The sequence below is a fragment of the Elephas maximus genome, chromosome 1, assembly GCF_024166365.1.
Source record: "Elephas maximus indicus isolate mEleMax1 chromosome 1, mEleMax1 primary haplotype, whole genome shotgun sequence".
Taxonomy (NCBI): Eukaryota; Metazoa; Chordata; class Mammalia; order Proboscidea; family Elephantidae; genus Elephas; species Elephas maximus.
Window position 1 is genome coordinate 107,354,738 of NC_064819.1, and position 21,484 is coordinate 107,376,221.

The 21,484-nt window shown below is 43.9% G+C and overlaps 1 protein-coding gene across 3 annotated transcripts; it reads left to right on the forward strand.

Moving 5' to 3' along the window:
- The first annotated feature begins 1,848 nt into the window (after positions 1-1,848).
- CNPY3 (canopy FGF signaling regulator 3) lies at positions 1,849-20,440 on the forward strand. Of its 3 annotated transcripts, XM_049892399.1 has the most exons (7): positions 1,852-2,100; positions 16,189-16,312; positions 16,811-16,864; positions 16,932-17,070; positions 18,946-19,068; positions 19,294-19,411; positions 19,713-20,440. In XM_049892399.1, exons 1-7 carry the CDS (start codon positions 1,944-1,946, stop codon positions 19,934-19,936), a joined length of 939 nt encoding a protein of 312 aa, XP_049748356.1. In that variant the 5' UTR covers positions 1,852-1,943; the 3' UTR covers positions 19,937-20,440. The 3 variants fall into 3 exon arrangements, with proteins under 3 accessions (XP_049748345.1, XP_049748356.1, XP_049748335.1); XM_049892378.1 differs by lacking the exon at positions 16,811-16,864 and having other exon boundaries at positions 1,855-2,100; positions 16,974-17,070; XM_049892388.1 differs by lacking the exons at positions 18,946-19,068; positions 19,294-19,411; positions 19,713-20,440 and having other exon boundaries at positions 1,849-2,100; positions 16,811-16,868; positions 16,974-17,070.
- The last annotated feature ends 1,044 nt before the right edge of the window (positions 20,441-21,484 follow it).

Sequence of the window (21,484 nt, forward strand, 5' to 3'; positions counted from 1 at the left end):
CTGAGGCTCAGGGATAGTTATCCATCCTGGTTCTCACTGGGACAAATCTAGAGTTGCTGGGCACCAAGACAGTTGTTTGAAGGCTGGAGACTGCTTGAGTCCTTCTAGTCTCACTCCCAACGACTACTACAGTGATGGGCAACAACACAGCAATAAAATAAAAAACTGATGCTCAGGCACAGAATGTGGAAATTATTTAACAATATCATTCATAGCACATGCAAGTAAAATTTTGAAGATCATTCAAAAACGGTTGCAGCAGTACATCGACAGGAGACTGCCAGAAATTGAAGACGGATTCGGAAGATGGCATGGAACCAGGGATACCATTGCTGATGTCAGATGGATCTTGGCTAAAAGCAGAGAACACCAGAAAGATGTTTACCTGTGTTTTACTGACTATGCAAAGCATTCAATTGTGTGGATCGTTAACAAATTATGGCTAACATTGCGAAGAATGGGAATTCCAGAACTCTTAATTGTGTTCATGGGGAAACTGTACACAGACCAAGAGTAAGTAATTCCAACAGAAGAAGGGGATACTGAATAGTTTAAAATCAGAAAAAGGTGCATCAGGGTTGTATCCTTTCACCATACTTATTCAACCTGTATTCTGACCAAATAACCCAAGAAGCTGAACTATATGAAGAAGAACTCAGCATCAGCGTTGGAGGAATACTCATTAACAACCTTCCATATGCAGATGACACAGCCTTGCTTGCAGAAAGTGAAGAAGACTTGAAGCAGTTACTGATGAAGATCAAAGACCACAGCCTTCAGTATGGATCACGCCTCAACATAAAGAAAACAAAAATCCTCACATCTGGACCAGTAAGCAACATCATGATAAAGGGAGAAAATATCGGAGTTGTCAAGGATTTAATTTTATTTGGATCCACAATCAATGCCCACGGAAGCAGCAGTCAAGAAATCAAAAGACGCATTGCATTGGGCAAATCTGCCTGCAAAAGACCTCTTAAAGATGTTAAAAAGCAAAGACGTCACTTTAGGAATTAAGGCACCTGATCCAAGCCATGGTGTTTTCAATCGCCTCACATGCATGCGAACGTTGGACAATGAATAAGAACGATGGATGGGGAATTGACGCCGTTGAATTACAGCGTTGGCGAAGAATATTCTATATACCATGGACTGCAGAAGAAATAACAAATCTGTCCTGGAAGAGTACAGCTAGAATGCTCCTTAGAAGCAAGAGTAGTGAGACTTCCTCTTGCTTACTTTGGACATATTATCAGGAGGGACTGGTCCCCGGAGAAGGGCATCATCTTGGTAAAATCGAGGGTCAGCGAAAAAGAGGAAGATCCTAAACAAGTTGGATTGATACAGTAGCTGCAACAACGGGCTCAAACGTAACAACAACTGTGAGGATGGCGCAGGAACAGGCAGTTTCCTTCTGTTGTACCTAGTCCGAAACGACTCGGCGGCACCTAACAAGGAAGGATTTGCTGACCCCGGGAGGAAAGCGACATTCAAGGAGGCGAAGAAGGCTTTGAAGACGGCCTTCGCATCTTCCAGAACCAGTTCGCCCAACTGCCTCCCACCCAAGCCCAGACCGCTACTGCCCGTCCCAGGTTCTGTTCGTCCAGCCTCTCCCAGAGCCTCCGTTAAGCGTGAGAAGAGATACTGGCCTAGGTCGCTGCGGACACTATCCGCTCTCTGACTGGCCGAAGTCGAAAGAAGATCGTCCTCCCATTCGTCAGATGGCGAACCCTGACAAAGCCCATTGGCTGCGTCCTCCGCGGGTCTTCCTCCGCTTCGAGGGCGGGCTGAAGCAGCGAGAAGAGGGGCGGGCAATGAGCTCGCTGTTGCCGTGGTTACGCCAAGGCACGTGTGCAGTCCCGGAAGCGGCTCGGGAAAGCGGCCCAGCGCGCGCCGCGGGAGGAAGCACTGCTGGGTCCTCTTGGGTCGGGTCCGGGTGGGCCATGGAGTCGTCGCCTGAGCGCGCGTCCCAGCCCGGACCCCGCTGCGTTGTACTCCTTCCCCTGCTGCTGCTGCTGCTGCTGCCCACCCCGGAACTGGGCCCGAGCCAGGCCGGAGCCGAAGAGACCGACTGGGTTCGACTGCCCAGCAAATGCGAAGGTGAGGGGGCGTATCTGTCAGGGGGCGGGGCGTGCGGGAGGGTCTGGGGAATGGAACGTCCTGGGCTCTTCCGGGACGGGCTCGTCATTCATAGAACCTACTGTGCGCCTGGCCCTGTAGGCTCTGAGGACGCAGAGGTGGTTGAGAGATCGGTCTCGGACCTCCTGGAGCTCATAAATTGATTAAAAACCAAAAACGAAAACAAGCATTTCTAATCCAGTGTAGTAGATGATGTGATAGGGGAAGTAGAGGGCTTTGGGGGCCAGGTGAGGAGCGTCTCATCTAGCCTGGAGCGGGGGAGGCTGTGTGTAGATGGGGTCAGGAAGGGCTTCGTACGAGAAGCCTCAAGAGTAATTAGCAGTAAGCCAAGCGAAGAGAACGGAGCTACAGACTAGAAACGCAAAGAACGGGTTTGAGGAACTGAAAAGTTCTGTATGACTTGTCTTGGGGGAAGAAGGACCTGAGACTGTTCTCTTCATTCCCTCAACCCGGCCTAGTCTGTATAATTGGCTACCCCACTAAACAGCTCCTTGAGGACAGAGACTTGCAGGGTAAGATTCTTAGATATCAGTTCACAGAGTGCCTGGTAGGCACTCAGTAAATGTTTCTGGAATAAATATGAATAAATGGGGGCTGTGAAAAGGGCTAGTAACTGGAGGTACCAGATTGTTGAGAGTGAAAGTTGAAGAGGGCCTGTAAGTGTGTGTGGAGGAGACAGGAGGGTCTGAGACCTAAGGGGTCACTTTAGGGGAATAATAGAGCCTGGGGGAACTTGGCACGGGAGGAAGATTTTAGTAATATGGAGAAAAGGAGTGAATTCCAAAGTAGTAGGGGTGGAGCAATGGAACTTCCAAGAGAGCCAGGACAATGAAGGACCTATCTCTTCTTCCCCTTCATTTCTTTCTCAGTTTTATACTCTGACCTTCACAGTAACTCCTTTCCACCACCTTAACCCCAGGCCCCCCAGAAAGTTAACTATTCATCCATCTTACTGTAATTCAAAGCTTACAGCCAGATGTTCCCTAAGCACTAGAAGTAAGAGTGGTTTGGGCCCATAATCCTTCTATTTGAAAGATTAAAGGCCAGATGCTCCTAGATGAGCTGACTTCACTGTTTGGGCTCCCAGTGTGGATTCTAGCCTGGGTTGAATTAAAACGCTCTTGAATTAAAACAGTGAAAAGGTTATCATGCTTCCTCTCACTCTTCCTCTAGTCCTTACTGATAACCTTTGGAGGTTTCACTTCCTCTTTGTTTTCTAATTTTGTTTTCAAAAAGTCCCAACCGTTTCTCTTACTGTTCTCACAGTTTAAGGAGCTCAAATTTCTTTTCCCATAGGAGGCAATCACAGATTCATAGATGCATAGAGCTGGCACATATCTTCCAGATGATTCTAGACCAACCTCATTTTATAGATAATTGATGAAGATTAAAAGGATTTTCAGTTATAGGATGGCTTGGCAAACTCCATCCTTAGGCTTCTCATAATTATTGTTTTTATTTATAATTATACTTTTGGTATTAAATGCTGTGCCTGGCCCACAAAGCCTGCTTCCTGGCTCAGTAACCTGTGTGGAACAAGCCTTGGCACAGAGGAAGGAGAACCTGCCCAGAAAAAGAGTGGGTGGATGTCTTTGAGGGTCTGGGGTCTGTGCCATGAGTCTCCTTTGTGTCTGGTTCTGGGTGGAAACCCTAGAGGAGGTCTTGAGGGGTTGAGGTTTGGAAGAGTTGAGAAGCAAGGTTGTGGTTAATGGATATAAGAAAGAAAGGATGTTCCAGTCCCCCAGGCCTGGAATACTGCACATTGAGGGCATGGGAGAAGGGGGGCAAGAGAGCCATGGAAAATGATGTGCTTGTACAGAGTACAGGATGGTAGAGGGGAGGGAGCCACATGGTCCCGGATGGGAAGCTAGGGAAGCGAGACACCTTCAGTTCGTTTCAGATTCTGAGATAATCAGCTTATCTTTTGGAATTTTCATATGTTCCAAGTTCTCAAAGTCAACGGGTAATATATACGTTATAAAATTTCACCATAGAAGCCTCCAGGGGATTTTTTTATTTTGGTGGTAAATTGGTTTTCTGCCAAACCCTGCTGTTAGTGTTATAACGACACTAATGGCATTTAGCCCACAGACTACGTTCCATTCAGAGACACCAGAAACTTCAACCACAAACACTGTCTCTATCAGCAATATTAAGTGCCCACCACATACAGAGTCTCAGACTAGGGGAGTACAGAAGGCATCCAATACATGATGCTCACTTTGGGGACCCTTGTAGTCTAGTTGGAGAAACACGTGAGGTGACCAAAGGCCCTCAGTGAGAGCATGGATCCTTCAGAAGCCCCAGCTAAATCAAGGGCACCTGGGATTAGTCCAGAAGGGCTTCCTGGGGGAGGAGGCTTTTAAAGTGAGGTTGGGAGAATGGGCAGAGAATGCCTAGAGTGCATTAAGCACTTACTAGGGCCTCAAGCCACCACTCATCTCTCAGTTGTCCTACTGTGGTGGCTTGCATGTTGCTGTGATGCTGGAAGCTATGCTGCTGGTATTTTAAATACCAGCAGGGTCACCGATTGGACATGTTTCAGTGGAGCTTCCAGACTAAGACTAGGAGAATAACCTGGCAGTCTACATCTAAAAAAATTGGCCAGTGAAAACCTTATGAATAGCAGCAGAACGTAGTCTGATATAGTGCCGGAAGATGAGCCCCTCAGGTTGGACAAAAAAAAAAAAAAACCCAAACCAATTGCTGTTGAGGTGATTCTGACTCATAGCGACCCTATACTACAGAGCAGAGCTGCCCCATAGGGTTTCCAAGGAGTGCCTGGTGGATTTGAACCGCCGACCGTTTGGTTAGCAGCCAAGCTCTTAATCACTGTGTCACCAGGGTTTCCATCAAGTTGGAAGACACTCAAGATACAACTGGGGAAGAACTGCCCCCTTAAAATAGAGTTGACTTTAATGATGACGGTGAAGTCAAGCTTTTAGAACCTTAATTTGCTAATGTGGCACTATTCAAACGGAGAAGAAACAGCTGCAAGCATCCATTAATAATCAGAACATGGAATGTACGAAGGAAGAATCAAGGAAAATTGGAAGTTGTCACAAATGAAATAGAGCACGTAAACATTGATATCCTGGGCATTAGTGAGCTGAAATGGACTGGTTTTGGCCACATCGAATCAGCCAGTCGTACTGTCTACTATGCCAGGAATGACAAATCCAAGAGGAATGGCGTTGCATTCATTGTCAGTAAGAACATTTCAAACCCTATCCTGAAGAACAACATTGTCAGTGATAGGATAATATCCATATGCCTATAGGAATCCACCAGGCACTCCTTGGAAACTCTATGGGGCAGTTCTACTCTGTCCTATAGGGTCGCTATGAGTCGGAATCAGCTCGATGGCACTGGTGGGTGTGGGTATAGGAAGACCAGTTAATAAGACTATTATTCAAATTTACATACTTACTACTAATGCCAAAGATGAAGAAACTGAAGATTATTACCACCTTCTGCGGTCTGAAATTGATCAAACAAGCAATCAAGATGCATTGATAATTATTGCTGATAGGAATACAAAAGGTGGAAACGAAGAAGGATCAGTAGTTGGAAAATACAGCCTTGGTGATAGAAATGACGCTGGAGATCATGTGATAGAATTTCACAAGACCAATGACTTCTTCATTGCAAATACCTTTTTTCAGCAACGTAAGTGACTACTGTATATGTGGACCTCACCGGATGGAATACATAGGAATCAAATCAACTACATGTGTGGAAAGAGATGATGGAAAAGCTCAATATCATCAGTCAGAACAAGACCAGGGGCTGACAATGGACAATACCATCAGTTGCTCATAGGCAAGTTCAAATTGAAGCTGAAGAAAATTAGAACAAGTCCACGGGAGCCAAAGTACAACCTTGAGTATATCCCACCTGAATTTAGAGACTATCTCAAGAATAGACTTGACACATTGAACACTAATGACCAAAGACCAGATGAGTTGTGGGATGACATTAAAGACATCATACACGAAGAAAATAAAACCCAAAACAACCAAACCCGTTGCCGTTGAGTCAGTTCCAACTCTTAGTGACCCTATAGGACAGAATAGAACTGCCCCATAGAATTTCCAAGGAGCACCTGGTGGACTCGAACTGCTGACCTTGTGGTTAGCAGCAATAGCTCTTAACCACTATGCCACCGGGGTTGTCATGAAGAAAACAAAAGGTCATTAAAAAGACAGGAAAGAAAGAAAAGACCAAAATGGATGTCAAAAGAGACTCTGAAACTTGCTCTTGAATGTAGAGTAGCTAAAGCGAATGGCAGAAATGAACACATAAAAGAATTGAACAGAAGATTTCAAAGGGCAGCTCAAGAAGACAAAATGAAGTATTACAGTGAAATGTGTAGAGACCTGGAGTTAGAAAACCTAAATAGAAGAACACATGCAGCATTTCTCAAGCTGAAAGAACCGGAGAAAGAATTCAAGCCTCAAGTTGCAATATTGAAGGATTCTATGGGCAAGATATTGAACGATGCAGGAAGCATCGAAAGAAGATGGAAGGAATACACAGAGTCACCGTACCAAAAAGAAGTGGTTGATGTTCAGCCATTTCAGGAGGTAGCATATGATCAAGAACCAATGGTACTGAAGGAAGAAGTCTAAGCTGCACTGAGGGCATTTGCAAAAAACAAGGCTCCAGGAATTAACTGAATACGAGTTGAAATGTTTCAACAAATGGATGAAACACAGAAAGTGCTTACTTGTCTATGCCAAGAAATTTGGAAGACAGCTACCTAGCCAGCTGACTGGCAGAGATCCATATTTGTTCCTGTTCTTAAGAAAGATGGCCCAGAAGAATGTGGAAATTAGTGAACAATATCATTAATATCACACACAATTCTGGGAACTACCCGAAATTCAAGCCAGATTCAGAAGAGGACGTGGAACAAGAGATATTGTTGATGTCAGATGGATCTTGGCTGAAAGCAGAGAATACTGTGTTTTATTGACTATGCAGAGGCATTCAGGTGTGCGGATTGTAACAAATTATACTAACATTGGGAAGAATTGTGCTTATGCAGAACCTGTACATAGACCAAGAGGCAGTCATTCAGACAGAACAAGGGGATAGTGAGTGGTTTAAAGTGAGAAAGGGTGTGTGTCAGAGTTGTATCATTTCACCATATTTATTCAGTCTGTATGCTGAGTAGATAACTTGAGAAGGTGAACTATATGAAGAAGGCAGTGGCACAAGAGTTGGAGGAAGACTCATTAACAACCTGCAACATGCAGATGGCACAACCTTGCCTGCAGAAAGTGAAGAGGAATTGAAGCACTTACTCATGAAGATCAAAGACGACAGCCTTCAGTAGGAATTACACTTTAACATAAAGAAAACAAAATCCCCACAGCTGGACCAATAAGCAACATCATGATAAACAGAAAAAATATTGAAATTACCAAGGATTTAATTTTACTTGGATCCACAATCCATCCCCATGGAAGCAGCAGTCAAGAAATCAAAGGATGGATTGCAAATCTGCTGCAAAAGACCTCTTTAAGGTGTTAAAAAGGGAAGATGTCACTTTAAGCATTTAGGTGTGCCTCACTCAAGCCACCTCATATGCATGCAAAAGCTGGACAGTGAATAAGGAAGACCGAAGAAGAATTGATGCCTTTGAATTATGGTGTTAGCGAAGAATACTGAATATACCACGGACTGCCATAAGAACAAACAAATCTGTCTTGGAAGATGTACAGTCAGAATGTTCCTTAGAAGAAAGGATGGCAAGACTTCGTTTCACATACTTTGGGCATGTTATCAGGAGGGGAAAGACATCATGCTTGGTAAAATAGACGGTTGAGATGGACTGACACAGCAGCTGCAACAATGGGCTCAACGAACAGCAATAATTCTGAGGATGGCGTGGACCAGGCAGTGTTTTGTTCTATTGTACATGGGGTTGCTGTAAGTCAGGACTGACTGGATGGCACCTAACAGCAACAACAGTAGGGCCTCAAGCACCTCACATGGTGGTAATTATCTTTTGTCACTTCTTTCTACTCCTTTCGGAATTAACTCAACAGCATCTGGTTTGGTTTTTGGTTTTCTACTCAGGGCATGTGAGGGCGCCGAGCACTGGTAATCTGTGGTGCCCCCTCCTCTGCTTACTCACGCATTCGAAGGGGATATGTGAGTTATATATATACATCTGTATGTATGTGTGTGTCTTAGCTATCCATGATGTAACTTTTTTTTTTTAATGTGACTGTGCTGTTAGTGATTGAATGCAAAAGTGGTGTATGCCATTGAGTGGAATGAGATGAACTGGGTTATAAAATTTTGAGTGTACACAGAGTACTAAGATTTTTACTATATGCTGTATTTTTTACAAAAAGTATATTCTATGTATTATACAACAAAGAATATGAGTTAGTGAACTTAGTTGTTTCAACCATCAGTGTAAAATTGTGTTCATTTCCCACAAGAAAAATTGACTTTCAACAATTTTGTTTTAAATGGCTCGTACTTCAGTTTTGTTGCTTGTCTCATAATAAATGCTAAAATTATGAATGAACAAATGAAAAGATGTCATAAGGAAAATTTAGTAATCAGAAAACAAATATTACAACAAATTACTGTGTTTTATACTTTCTAGATAGATTTTTCATCTCTAGCATGTTATAATTAAAAATATTTCTACTCTTTGTACAAATTCCTCAATGATTTCGTCACAGTTAAGCTACCTAACAGTATCTACTTCCATAAATAATAAAGATAATAAATTGAGTCTTTCCTGAATCATTATATGCTAAGGGTTTTTAAGTCTCTTTAGGGATGAAAATGAGCGTTTTGTTGTGTGGTTTGTGATCATTAAAGTTAGGAATATGTTTAAAGCGATTTCCACATTGAAAAATATGCATGTATTTTATCTTCTATTATGGAATCATACATGCCTACGTGAGTAAAATTTGTCTTTCCTGAATCTGTAAACTTAGTTCTCACGCGAGAATGAAATTGTCACGCTTCACCATAAAAGTTCGTATTTAAATCATGAGGATAAGCCTACACCTCTTTCTTGGTTGCCTTCATGCATTCTTCATCAGGTATATCCACATTGTTTAAGAAGGAAAATCTGTTTGAAAGAGCTTCATACGCTTTTGTCCTCGTTTTCAGGCAAGATTTAAGTGTGTCAATGTTGGTGTAGTAAATGGTTACTCAAACTTGATCCCTGACAGTACTTCTGGAGCACTTCCGTCATTTACTTTTTTCTTTCTGATGCTTCTGTGACGGTGAACTGCTTGGCGTTTAGAACTTGGCAGTATTTGTTATGTTTTCAAAGTTATCTCTTAAATTATGTAAATACCCTGTCAATAACTGGTAGAGATCTGTGCATGTCTTTAAATTTACTAGTGAATCTTGGAGAGCTCGACTCATCCGATGAAAATGCTTCCGTGTAAATATATGCGTACATACTCTGGTGTTTGTATTTTGTTGGCAATGTTTTCAGCTTCTCTTTTGGTATCTCCTTTTCGTGTCTGGTTTTCAGCGATATTTTCCAAGGCTTCTAGAATCCGAGTGTACAATTCCAGGATTGCACTCATTGCTACAGTGTGTGCTATCCGACATGTACTAGGAGGACATTTAATACTAGATCATTGCCTAAATATGTTTTAATAACTGCTCGTCAGTGAGTAGAGGTGGCAAAAAATGTGTAGCGTAACTGAACGGTAGAAAAAATACCAGCTGCTTTTGGACAAGAATCTACTGTGCTGCGTATGTCCTGCAAAATGGCATATCCATTACACTCTAAGATTTTCTGTTTTACGCCTTTATAACGCCCTGACATATTGGCAGCGTTGTCATACAACTGGCCTCTGCACTTAGAAAAATCAATTTTGCAGGTTTCACATAAATAGTGAAGTACTTGATTTGCAATTTCTTGACCAGTATGACTTTTAAAGCTAGTAAATGTGGTAAATCACTTGACATGTTTTCCATCTGCTGAGGAGATAAGTATCTTAAAGCAATACTTAGCCGATCTATATGAGAAGCATCAGGAGTGGAAGCTATAAGCTATAGACAAACTGAAATATCGAGCTGTACTTATTTTACTGAAAATAGTTGAATGAACTTTATCACTTACTAAGTTTATTCTTCACACATTGTTTTAGATATATATACAATGGGTTGCCCTTTCCTGTGTTAACCATATTTTGACATGCGGCCTGCTAAAAATAGATTGAATTGAGCAACAAGTTCAAGTAAACACAAAAAACTTCCATTTTTTGAGGACCCAAACACTTAATTTTTTCCTTGAAAAGATGGTCCACATTCAGTGATTGTTAAGATGACAGCAACAATACATTGTAGAATGGCTTTCCAATACTGATGTTCTTCATTAATTTGTGTTTCCAGTTCATGAGTTAAGCAAAACCATGTCTCCAGTTTAAATATGATAACATTCAATCTCTGTGAATTGAACTGTTACCGTGTTTATCAATCATATTTGAGTTGCACCAATAACTAAATCCATCTGTAGCAAATCAAAAATTAAATGAGGAATGAATGGTTTCCAGACAAAACAATAGAGAGAGCCGACTGATGGAGAATACAGTAGCTACTCCCTCTTACAATGTTCACTATTAGCTTTGCACCCTAGAAATATATTTTGGCTGCAGAACCTTGTTTGTTTACTATCCAGAAATTTTTGGCACAAATTTTCAAATGGTCCACTGTAATGTTGACAACCGCTTGGCCCTCTTTCAATGCAATAATTAACATCATTAGAAGAAAACTATTCCACAGAGCAGAGTCTGTATTTGTGTTATTTATGGGGTCTGCAGATGCGACAATTTAAGATTCTAAAATAGTTTCTCTTTCTACACCACTAGTAATTTTTTTTATGGCAACAAGGAATGGATGCAGAATTTGGAATAAAATTCTGTTATGTTCATATTGCTATTAGCAATTTCAGTGCTAGTGATACCAGTACAGTTTGCACCATTAAACTCGAGTATTCAACGGAGGACATCTCTTCTGATTCATTATGTTTTAGAAAGTTAATTTTGGAATTGTCTTTAGGGATTCACAAATTCTTCTCTTTTTGTCTTCTGCTAGTTTTTGTTTTTGCCCTCCACTTAGTTGTTTCCATTTCATTGTACCAGAATATAAAACTATGTCATTTTTTAAAGTTGGTTCTACTATAGCAAATTTGAATAATTGAAAATCAATAAAACAAGTAAAATTTAAAAAACAAAATTTACATTTGAATTTGGACATTAACATAAGGGTTTATATTTGAAAATTAGTAATAAAAAAATTGATTTGGAACATATAATTTTGTTATTCAGGTCTAAGATAGAAAAAATAGTACTTACAAAGTAGTCGGAAATAATTTCATTAGCTTGCCCTACGATGTTTGCTGGCGGGCCCTTCGTAGATCTCCATGAGTATTTTTAGTCTTGAAATAATACCTTAAAACTTGTACATTCACTTTACGTCCTTTGATGCTGTGTCTTTACAGTTGATTGGACTACTGCTGACACCGTCGGGAGCAGTACAATCACGGAGAGCTTGATACAGATACACAAGGGTATATGCAATCTGAGGATGTGTTTTGGTTCGCTCTGTGCAGGACAGGACGAGATATGTCATGAATCACGTGATTATAGTGCCGCTGGCATGTTCTTATGTGGTCAGTGAGAGAGAACTGAATATTAGGTTATACCCAATTGGTCCAAAATGAAAAGGAAAATATGTTATCGTACACAAAATTTGTAAAGTGTACATTTTCTTTGTGGAATTGTTCAACTCCCATATTCAGAGGTATGTACGTAATTGATGTAACAATAGCACCATTTCTCAACAAGCAAGTTTGTTTTGTGAGTCGTAAAAATATCAATTTCTTAAAAGAAAGTCAGTCTGAAGGGAAATGGAAAATAAAGTACATTTATATTATCTAAATATTCATTTAATTTCCTCGAGGAATTGTTCAGTTTCCTTACACGGAGGTATGTAAATATTCTGATAAAATATAAATGTAATGTTCTGATAAACACCCTTTGGTGTTTAAATTGGTAGACAAATTTAGAAACACACTTGTTGCAAAATAGAAACATATTTTGCACAATAAATAAATATTGAATTCAGCATTCTCTTAATGTGCCTAATACCTCGTTTGTTAGCATATCTAGAGTAATATCAAGCAGTGTGTCCCACACAACAGACAATAAAAAAAAAAACTCGTTTGGTACATAACTTTTCATGTTAGATAAATATTAATATTTCCAGTATTTTTTAAATGCTATGTTAGCATTATATTATTTCCCATGTTAGTATTATCATGTATGCTAGGTTGCATCCACATGTATCCCAAACATATTTTAAAGCTATAAATATTGTTCACAAAACTTAGGACGTAACACCACATAAATGCTATACAGTTCAAAAGTAACTTGATTGAATTCATTGCGATGGTCGACTTACCGCAGTCCCTTGCTTTTTTGCGTTATCTGGGATTGCAGTTCCCATTGGTTATTTACAGAATGTGTGCAAGAGCATACCCTTGAGTTTGTATCATGGCAAAGAACATTGCTGGCCCTCCTGGCTGGAGCTGCTGGATCGCAGATGTGGATGTACAAGACAGTTCTCTCAGAATGGACTAGAGACCTGCTGTCAATGAATACAACCCATGCTTAATCCATCCTTACTCAGTAACTGCTCATGTTGGATCCAGTTGCATACTGGGCGAATGTAGCAAGAGTTAGACATGATGGCCCACCCCCACCTCTTTTTTATTGGAAAGAAATAGTATACTCACAAGAGACTGGATGAGATAAGAAGTTTCAGTTATATGGGAGGGGACTGTAGGAGACATTGTCAATGAAGGCATTGAAGTGGTAGGGGCCTTATAGCTTAACCTTGCACACGGATGCCCATGTGACCTAGTGTGAACTTTATTTCTGGCAGGTACATTCTCACGCACTGGAGTTGGTATCAGTTTCATTAGTGCCTTTCCAGTTCCCTTCCACTGTGGCAGTTGCTTTTCCTTGTGTCCTGTCTGCTTGGCATCTATGGGTCTTTGCTTTGGACAACTGGTGTCTGTTTTGTTGATGCCCTGATAAGCACATGCTTACTGGGTAGTCTGTCCCTGTTTCGACTCCTTCAGAGTGAGTGTCTGAAAGGGAGGGACCTTGTTTCTATCTCTCTATCCCCAGGCAGCACCTGACACATGTTGTTGTTGTTAGGTGCCATCGACTCAGTCCCAACTCATAGCAACCCTATGTACAACAGAATGAAACCTTGCCCGGTCCTGTGCCATCCTCACAATCATTGTTATACTTAAGCCCATTGTTGCAGGCACAGTGTCAGTCCATCTCATTGAGGGTCTTCTCTTTATTGCTGACCCTCCGCTTTACCAAGCATGACGTCCCCCAGGGACTGATCCCTCTTGGTAACATGTACAAAGTATGTGAGACATAGTCTTGCCATCGTTGCTTCTAAGGAACATTCTGGTTGTACTTTTTCCAAGACAGATTTGTTGGTTCTTTTAGCAATATTCTTCGCCAACACCATAATTCAAAGGCATCAGTTCTTCTTTGGTCTTCCTTATTCATTGTTCAGCTTTCACATGCATAGGTGATTGAAAACACCATGGCTTAGATCAGGGGCACCTTAGTCTTCAGGGTGACATCTTTGCTTTTCAACACTTTAAAGAGGTCTTTTGCAGCAGATTTGCCCAGTGCAGTGTGTCTTTCGATTTCTTGACTGCTGCTTCCATGGGTGTCAGTTGTGGATCCAAGTAAAATGAAATCCTTGACAACTTCCGTCCTTTCTCCATTTATGGTGATGTTGCTTATTGGTCCAGTTGTGAGGATTTTTGTTTTCTTTACCTTGAGGTGTAATCTGTACTGAAGGTTGTGGTCTTTGATTGTCCTCAGTAAGTGCTTCAAGCCCTCTTCACTTCCAGCAAGCAAGGTTGTGTCACCTGCATAATGCAGGTTGTTAATGAGTCTTCCTCCAATCCTGATGCCTTGTTCTTCTTCACATAGTCCAGTTTCTCGGAATATTTGCTCAGCATACAGATTGAATAAGTATGGTGAAAGGATACAACCCTGATGCACACCTTTCCTGACTTTAAACCACGCAGGATCTCCTTGTTTTGTCTGAACGACTGCCTCTTGATCTATGTACAGGTTCCTCATAAGCACAGGTGTTCTGGAATTCCCGTTCTTCACAATGTTATCCATAATTTGTTATGATCCACACAATCGACTGCCGTTGCATAGTCAATAAAACACAGGTAAACGTCTTTCTGGTATTCTCTGCTTTCAGCCAGGGTCCATTTGACATCAGCAATGATATCCCTGGTTCCACGTCCTCTTCTGAATCTGGCCTGAGTTTCTGGCAGTTCCCTGTCAATATACTGGTGCAGCTGCTTTTGAATGATCTTCAGCAAAATTTTACTTGTGTGTGATATTAATGATACTGTTCAATAATGTCCACATTTGATGGGATGGCCTTTCTTGGGAGTAGGCATAAATAATCTCTTCTGGTCAGTTGGCTGGGTAGCTATCTTCCAAATTTCTTGGCGTAGTCAAGTGAGTCCTTCCAGTGCTGTATCCGTCTGTAGAAACATCTAATTGGTATTCTGTCAGTCCCTGGAGCCTTGTTTTTCACCAGTGCCTTCAGTGCAGCTTGGACTTCTTCCTTCAGTACCATTGGTTCCTGCTCATATGGTACCTCCTGACATGGTTGAACATTGACCAGTTCATTTTAGTGTAGTGACTCTTTGTATTCCTTCCATCTTCTTTTGATGCTTCCTGAGTCATTTAATATTTTCCCCATAGAATCCTTCAATATGGCAACTTGAGGCTTGAATTTTTTCTTCAGTTTTCTCAGCCCGCCCCATTGGAGTTGCATAATAACCGTTTGAGGAAGGGTAAGAGGAAATGAGAAAATAAATATGCAGAAGTGGTGAGAACGAGCCTCTGGAGGGGATATGGAGCAAATTAACTTTGTAGGAATAGAGAGCTGGTGTTGGAACAATAATGTGAAGCCAGATAATAAAACAGCTATATAAGACGTTTTGGGGACAATTGGGGAAATTTGAATATAGACTGAGTACTCGATGATATTGGAATTACTGTTTATTCTTTGAGTATCATACTGTATTATGGTTGTATAGGAAGTTCTCAGGAGATGGATGATGACTTATTTGAGGGATGAAAGGTCATGGTGTCTACAACTTACTTTCAAAATGGTTTAACAAAAACAACGTATATATTGTTTGTTGGAAAGAGGTTGTGGGACATCAATAACAATTGTTGAATGCAAATCAAAGACATAGTTATTCACTGTTAGCTTTTCTGTATGTTTGAAAATTTTCAAAGTAAAATGATGGAGGAAAAAGAAATAGGGTAAGGACCAAGAGTAGCAATGGGACGGTCGACCTGGGAGCCACAGTTTCACAAAGTGAACTAACTCCTTCTCTGCGCTGGGTGTTTACCCTATTTAGGAGAGGACGCTTGCCTAGCTTTGTTTGCTGGAAGCTGGTCCCTCTCAAGAAACCCTGGTGGCGCAGTGGTTAAGCACTCAGCTGCAAACCAAAACATCAATGGTTCAAACCCACCAGCTGCTCTGTGGGGGAAAGATTTGGCAGCCTGCTTCCATAAATATTACAGCCTTGGTTCTGAGCTCAAGTAGACACATGAGATTATGTGGGCAGCTCCTGTCTAGAGGTGAGATGAGAAGGCAGAGGGGGACTGGAGCTGGTTGAATGGACGTGGGGAATACAGGGTGGAGAGAAGGAGTATGCTGTCACATTGTAGGGAGAGCAACTAGGGTCACATAACAATGTGTGTATAAGTTTTTGTATGAGAAGCTGACTGGAATTGTAAACTTTCACTTAAAGCACAATAAAAAATTAAAAAATATTACAGCCTCGGAAACCCTATGGGACAGTTCTGCTCTGTCCTGTAGGGTCGCTGAATTGGAATGGACTCATCGGCAGCAGGATTGGGTCCCTATCAGAGGCCCAGGAGCGCTCATGGGCTGTGCTGGGCCTCTCTCCCCCAGTGTGTAAATATGTTGCTGTGGAGCTGAAGTCCGCCTTTGAGGAAACCGGCAAGACTAAGGAGGTGATCGACACGGGCTATGGCATCCTGGACCGGAAGGCCTCTGGAGTCAAATACACCAAATCGTAAGTGATGGCCACTGGCTGGCTTGGCCTCCTTTGTTCCTGGAACCCTCGGGGGCTTGGCATTCCCTTCTCTCTTCCAGCTGGACAAGCCCTCCATCACAGGGGAGGCAGTGCTAACAGAGACGTGATTTTGCCTACTGGTTCTGCCCCCACCTATTGTGTGACCTTCTTAAATCCCTTGATTTTTCTGGGCCTCACGTTCCTCATCTGTGATTCCCAGACTCTTGGACTTCATGGATCAATGGTTTTTTTTTTCGATGTTGGTGGCATAGAATTGCCAACTTTTTATTTTGCCCAGTATAAATATTTTTTAAATTCCGAAAAACAACAAAACTTCCATCAGCTATAATGAAATAATATTTTAACATTAAAATTGAATACATCTTCCTTTATTAGAAAATCTAAATACAGGCTCATTTAGCTTTATAAAAAATTCCCCTATTTTCATTATTTTGCCTTAGACCCGTTAAAATTTTGTCTCTCTGGTCTGTGTTCCAGCATTTCAGAGCCCCCAGACCAGATGACCTATCTTCCTTCCAGCTCTGACTTCCCGTTGGTGAGATGCGCAGTGTTGGGGCAGCAGGGCTGGAGGGATGGACCACTAAGCCACTGGGGCTAGGAGGGGAGGAACTCAGTTCCTCTTGTGCTGCTGTCTTGGCAGGGACTTACGGTTAATTGAAGTCACAGAAACCATCTGCAAGAGGCTCCTGGACTATAGCCTGCACAAGGAGAGGACCGGCAGCAACCGGTTCGCCAAGGTTGGGTTTGTGCTTGTCCTTCATCCCCTCTGGGGTCCAGCCTTCATGTATCCAAGTGTGTCTCCTTGGCCTCTTCCCATTCCTTATCAATGCCTGTCTTAGTCATCTAGTACTGCTATGACAGAAACACCACAAGTGGATGGCTTTAACAAAGAGAAATTTATTTCCCCACAGTCAAGTAGGCTAAAAGTCCAAATTCAGGGTGTCACCTCCGAGGGATGGCTTTCTTTCTCTGTCGGCTCTGGAGGAAGTTTCCTTGTCATCACCCCCTGGTCGAGGAGCTTCTCAGGCGCAAGGACCCCAGGTCCAAAGGACATGCTCTAATCTTGGTGCTTTCTTGGTCATTGGTACGAGGTCCCCAGTGCTTTGCTTGCTTCTCTTTCCTTTTTGTCTCTTGAGAGATAAAAGGTGGTGCAGGCCACACCCCAGGGAAACTCCCTTTACATTGGATCAGGGAGGTGACCTCAGTAAGCATGGTGTCACAATCCCAACCTAATCCTCTTAGCATAAAATTAGTCACAAAATGGAGGACAGCCACACAATACTGGGAATCATGGCCTAACCAAGTTGATACGCGCATAATTCAGTCCATGACAGTGGCTCTTTGCACACTGCTCAACCTTCCATCTTAGGTGGCCTGAGTTTTCATTGGCAGTAGTAATGTCCATCATGGGTTGGGCCTGCCCCTCGGGGTCCTGCTTCAGTCTCAGACATAGGCAGAAATAACCCCAGGGTGGCAACCCCCTAGGGGCTTAAAGCACATGAGCAGGGAGAACTGACCAAGGCCCAGGATGTGAAGAAGCATGGGGGCTTAAGGAATGTCAGAAGACACTTGGTGGGAGCTCATTGTCCATTCCCCGCTCTGGGCCCACATGCCCGGCACCTGGACTCCACAGGGTGCCTGTGTCCTGTGTAGTGCGTTAGCTCTGCACAGAGGCTTCTCTCCTTGGTGAGTGAGCTGTCCAGTTCTGTGCCTAGCACATGGTAGGAGAGTTGCCTTCACATTTTTCCACCAAGTATCCTCCCCCACCCCCTGCAAAGGATATTGGTCATAAACCCCTAGGGGATCTCAGGGTGTAATCTAAAATGGTAGAAGTCTTAGGTCTTATCTTTAAAATGTGTGTGAATTTTGTGCTGTAGTTGGTACTAAACCCATGTTTGAAACATATAAAAATGTTTAAAATTACTTTCCACAGCAAAAGATTAGAAACAACCTAGATTTTCTCCAGTAGTAGTGGAGTAGTTGAATTAATGGATATAACCATTTGATGAAATATTATGCAGTTATAAAAAAAAGAATGAGGGAACTCTTTATGAACTGAACCAAAACTATCCCCCAAATATATTGTCATGTAAAAAAATCAAGGTGCAGAATCTTGTACATGATACGCTAGTGATTGTATAAAAAGTGTAAAAAGGAAGGATATATTTGTATGTATGTGTTCCCGTTTATTGTATGAATTAACTCTGAAAAGATAAAGGAGACATAACATGTTGTCTCTGAGGAGACCTAGATAGCTAGGAGAGATTTTTAACAGAATAAAGGGTCTTCCCTGCCCCTGCTGTGCCCTCTTCTCACCAAGGAAAGTCACAAGCTCTAGGAAGAAGCCAGAGTGGCTTAGACATAGGGAAGTGAGTATGCCCAGCCATACAGAGGGGAAAGGGCCAAGACTAAATTTATTTCCTGGAAAAGGCTAAAGGTGGAGCCTGAGGGCAACAGTAGATCTCTTTAAAAGGAGACCATGTGGGGAGGCAGGATGTGTGTGTGTGTGTGTATGTGTGTCTGTCTCTCTTCGGGCTTCCATCCCCACCAGGAGAGGAGGGAGGGATGTAGAGAAGGTGGCCCTGCCTCCCATGTCTGGCCACCCCTTCCAGGGCATGTCAGAGACCTTTGAGACGCTACACAACCTGGTGCACAAAGGAGTCAAGGTGGTGATGGACATCCCCTACGAGCTGTGGAACGAGACCTCAGCAGAGGTGGCGGACCTCAAGAAGCAGGTACAGGCCCTTCAGCTCTCGGGGCTGGGTGGGATTGGGTCTGTGCCTGAGGAAGGCCACCAAGAGCTGGGTGACTGGTCAGGCCATTTCACCTCCCAGGCTTCAGAGTCCTTAGGAGAACTGCAGCCACCTGCCATCTTGCAGTGGGTTGTGAGGCTCAGTGAGCTCATCTGTGAGGCAGCCCGGTGCTTGGGCTTTGCCAGCGTGAGGCATTGTGATTAACAGTGCGACGTGATGGTGGAGGAGTTTGAGGAGGTGATCGAGGACTGGTACAGGAACCACCAGGAGGAGGACCTGACAGAGTTCCTCTGTGCCAACCACGTGCTCAAGGGAAAGGACACCAGTGAGTCTGAGGGGAGGGAGAGGGTAGGCGAATGGTCCCAAAGGATTTTCTGGTTTGCTCCCCCCCTCAGGGAAGGTGGGTAGGGAGAGGATGGAAAGGGAATTGCGGATGTCACAGGGCACGGTGAGATAAGAGGCACCAGGTGCAGAACAGTGGATCACGCAGATGCCCCCAGGGGGCCTGGTGGACACAGTGAGGGAGGAGGTGGGTGCCAACTCCAGTTGCTCCCCAGTCAGTGCTTCTCACCCAGGAAGCCACTCCTGAGGTGCCTCTGTTGAGGAATCTTCCCTCCTCACTCCAGGTTGCCTGGCAGAGCAGTGGTCTGGCAAGAAGGGGGACACGGCTGCCCTGGGAAGGAAGAAGTCCAAGAAGAAGGGCAGCAAGGCCAAGGCCTCAGGTGGCAGGAGCAGCAGCAGCAAACAGAGGAAAGAGCTGGGTGACCTCGAGGGAGACTCCGGCCCTGAGGAGGAGGAGGGCATCCAGAAGGCATCCCCACTCACACATAGCCCCGCCGATGAGCTTTGAGCCTAACCCAGCATCCCCTGTACCAAGGGTGTAGCAAGAGACCCCTGACCTGGAAGCTAAAGAAGCTGGGGCAGGCTCTGGCAAGCAAAGGCGGCTTCTCCAGCCCCAGGGTCCTTCCTGCCTCAGCTGTGCCCTCTTCCCGCCAAGGAAAGCACAGCCCCAGGAAGAACTCAGAACAGTAGCGGTTAGCCTGAGCCGGTCTTATCCCTCAGCCAAGCATCTCTCCTGACATGGGCTTGACCAGGCCATGTGGTTTCAGGACTGCCAAGGACTCTGATGTAAACTCAGGAGGGGTGGGGGTCTGAGCTGGGCACCAGGACTGGAGCCCACAGGAGGCATGCCCAGCCTTCAGTCCCCATGCCTTACCCTACAGGGGAGCAAGACTGCAGCACCCATAGCTCCCCTTCCCTGCTAACCCTGCCCTGGGGACACCTTACGCTCTTCTGGCCCTCTTCCCTGGGGCTCACAGTACAGTGTGCAGAGTAAAAACCTCTTGGCCTTTTTTGTCCCGATTTCTGAGTCCTTTTCAACCCCTCAGGAGTGCCCTGGAGCCCCTTGTTGCTCCTTCCTGGCCCTCACCTTCTCTCAGCCGCCCCCATCCTCCCACTGGAGGCAGAACCTACCAGCTGTTGGGAACAGCAAACACAGGGAGGGCCCAGGGTTATTTTGGGGCCTGACCCTGTCCCTCAGCTGAACCTCATGCCCTGGGCACTTGCTTGCCCTCTTTCTCTTTGCTCCCTCCTCTCCTGCCTGTCCTTCCCCAGGGCCTTCCCATTTGTTGTGTAAAGTGTTTACTGGTTATCCCACTGGCTCCTGCCTCTCCCTCCCACCTCCACGTGGCCCTGCCTATTGGTCTTGGACCTTGTTCCTTGATGACCACACTTGAGCACTCTGCTCTTCCCAGCTGGAGTCTGAGGGGAGGACACCCCAGTTCCTCAGCAACACCTCTTGGTTACACTATGTTCCCTGGGGCCAGGGGAGGAACAAAAGGCTGGCCTGTGGGGAGAAGGGGTGGGAGGCTCAGGTCCCTCCCCTGTCAGTCCTGAGGTCAGGGATCAGGACAGTTGTGAGCAGTAGCGATGACAGTTGTATGTCTTCCCAGTGCTTCAATGTACTTGTGGTCTTAAGCCATTTTGTAGAAATTAAGGCTGAAGTCAAGTAAAGTGCCCAAAGTCCTACTACTTGGGGACAGTGGTACAAGCAGACATAGGTTTTCACCTTAGAAAGATCTATTGTATTTCCCACTACTTCACAGCTACCAGGGTCTCTTCCTAACATCTAGCACTGAAACTAATTCATTTTGAACTGGTTTGGTTTCTTGGGCCTAACTCACCACCTACCAACAAGGCTCTTTTAAAAGGAAAGTAGGAAGCAACTGTTGCTTCTTGGAAAGAATCAATGGCAAAGGCCCCGTGGAGCTGTGCCTTCACAGACAGAGGCCAAGACTGAGACTCCACCTCCCACTTTCCCTGTCTGGGCCCAGCAGGAAGGAGTTCTGCTGAAGACTCTCAGGGGTTTAGTAAAGAGGCTTTCAGGTCTCAGTTACTG

Bases quoted from the DNA above. Each gene is read 5' to 3' on its own strand.
- CNPY3 (XM_049892399.1), top strand. From the start codon at position 1,944: ATGGAGTCGTCGCCTGAGCGCGCGTCCCAGCCCGGACCCCGCTGCGTT. The intron at 16,865-16,931 runs GTTGGTGAGATG...CACTGGGGCTAG, and splicing joins CCTTCCAGCTCTGACTTCCC to GAGGGGAGGAACTCAGTTCC. The intron at 19,412-19,712 runs GTGAGTCTGAGG...TCCTCACTCCAG, and splicing joins GCTCAAGGGAAAGGACACCA to GTTGCCTGGCAGAGCAGTGG.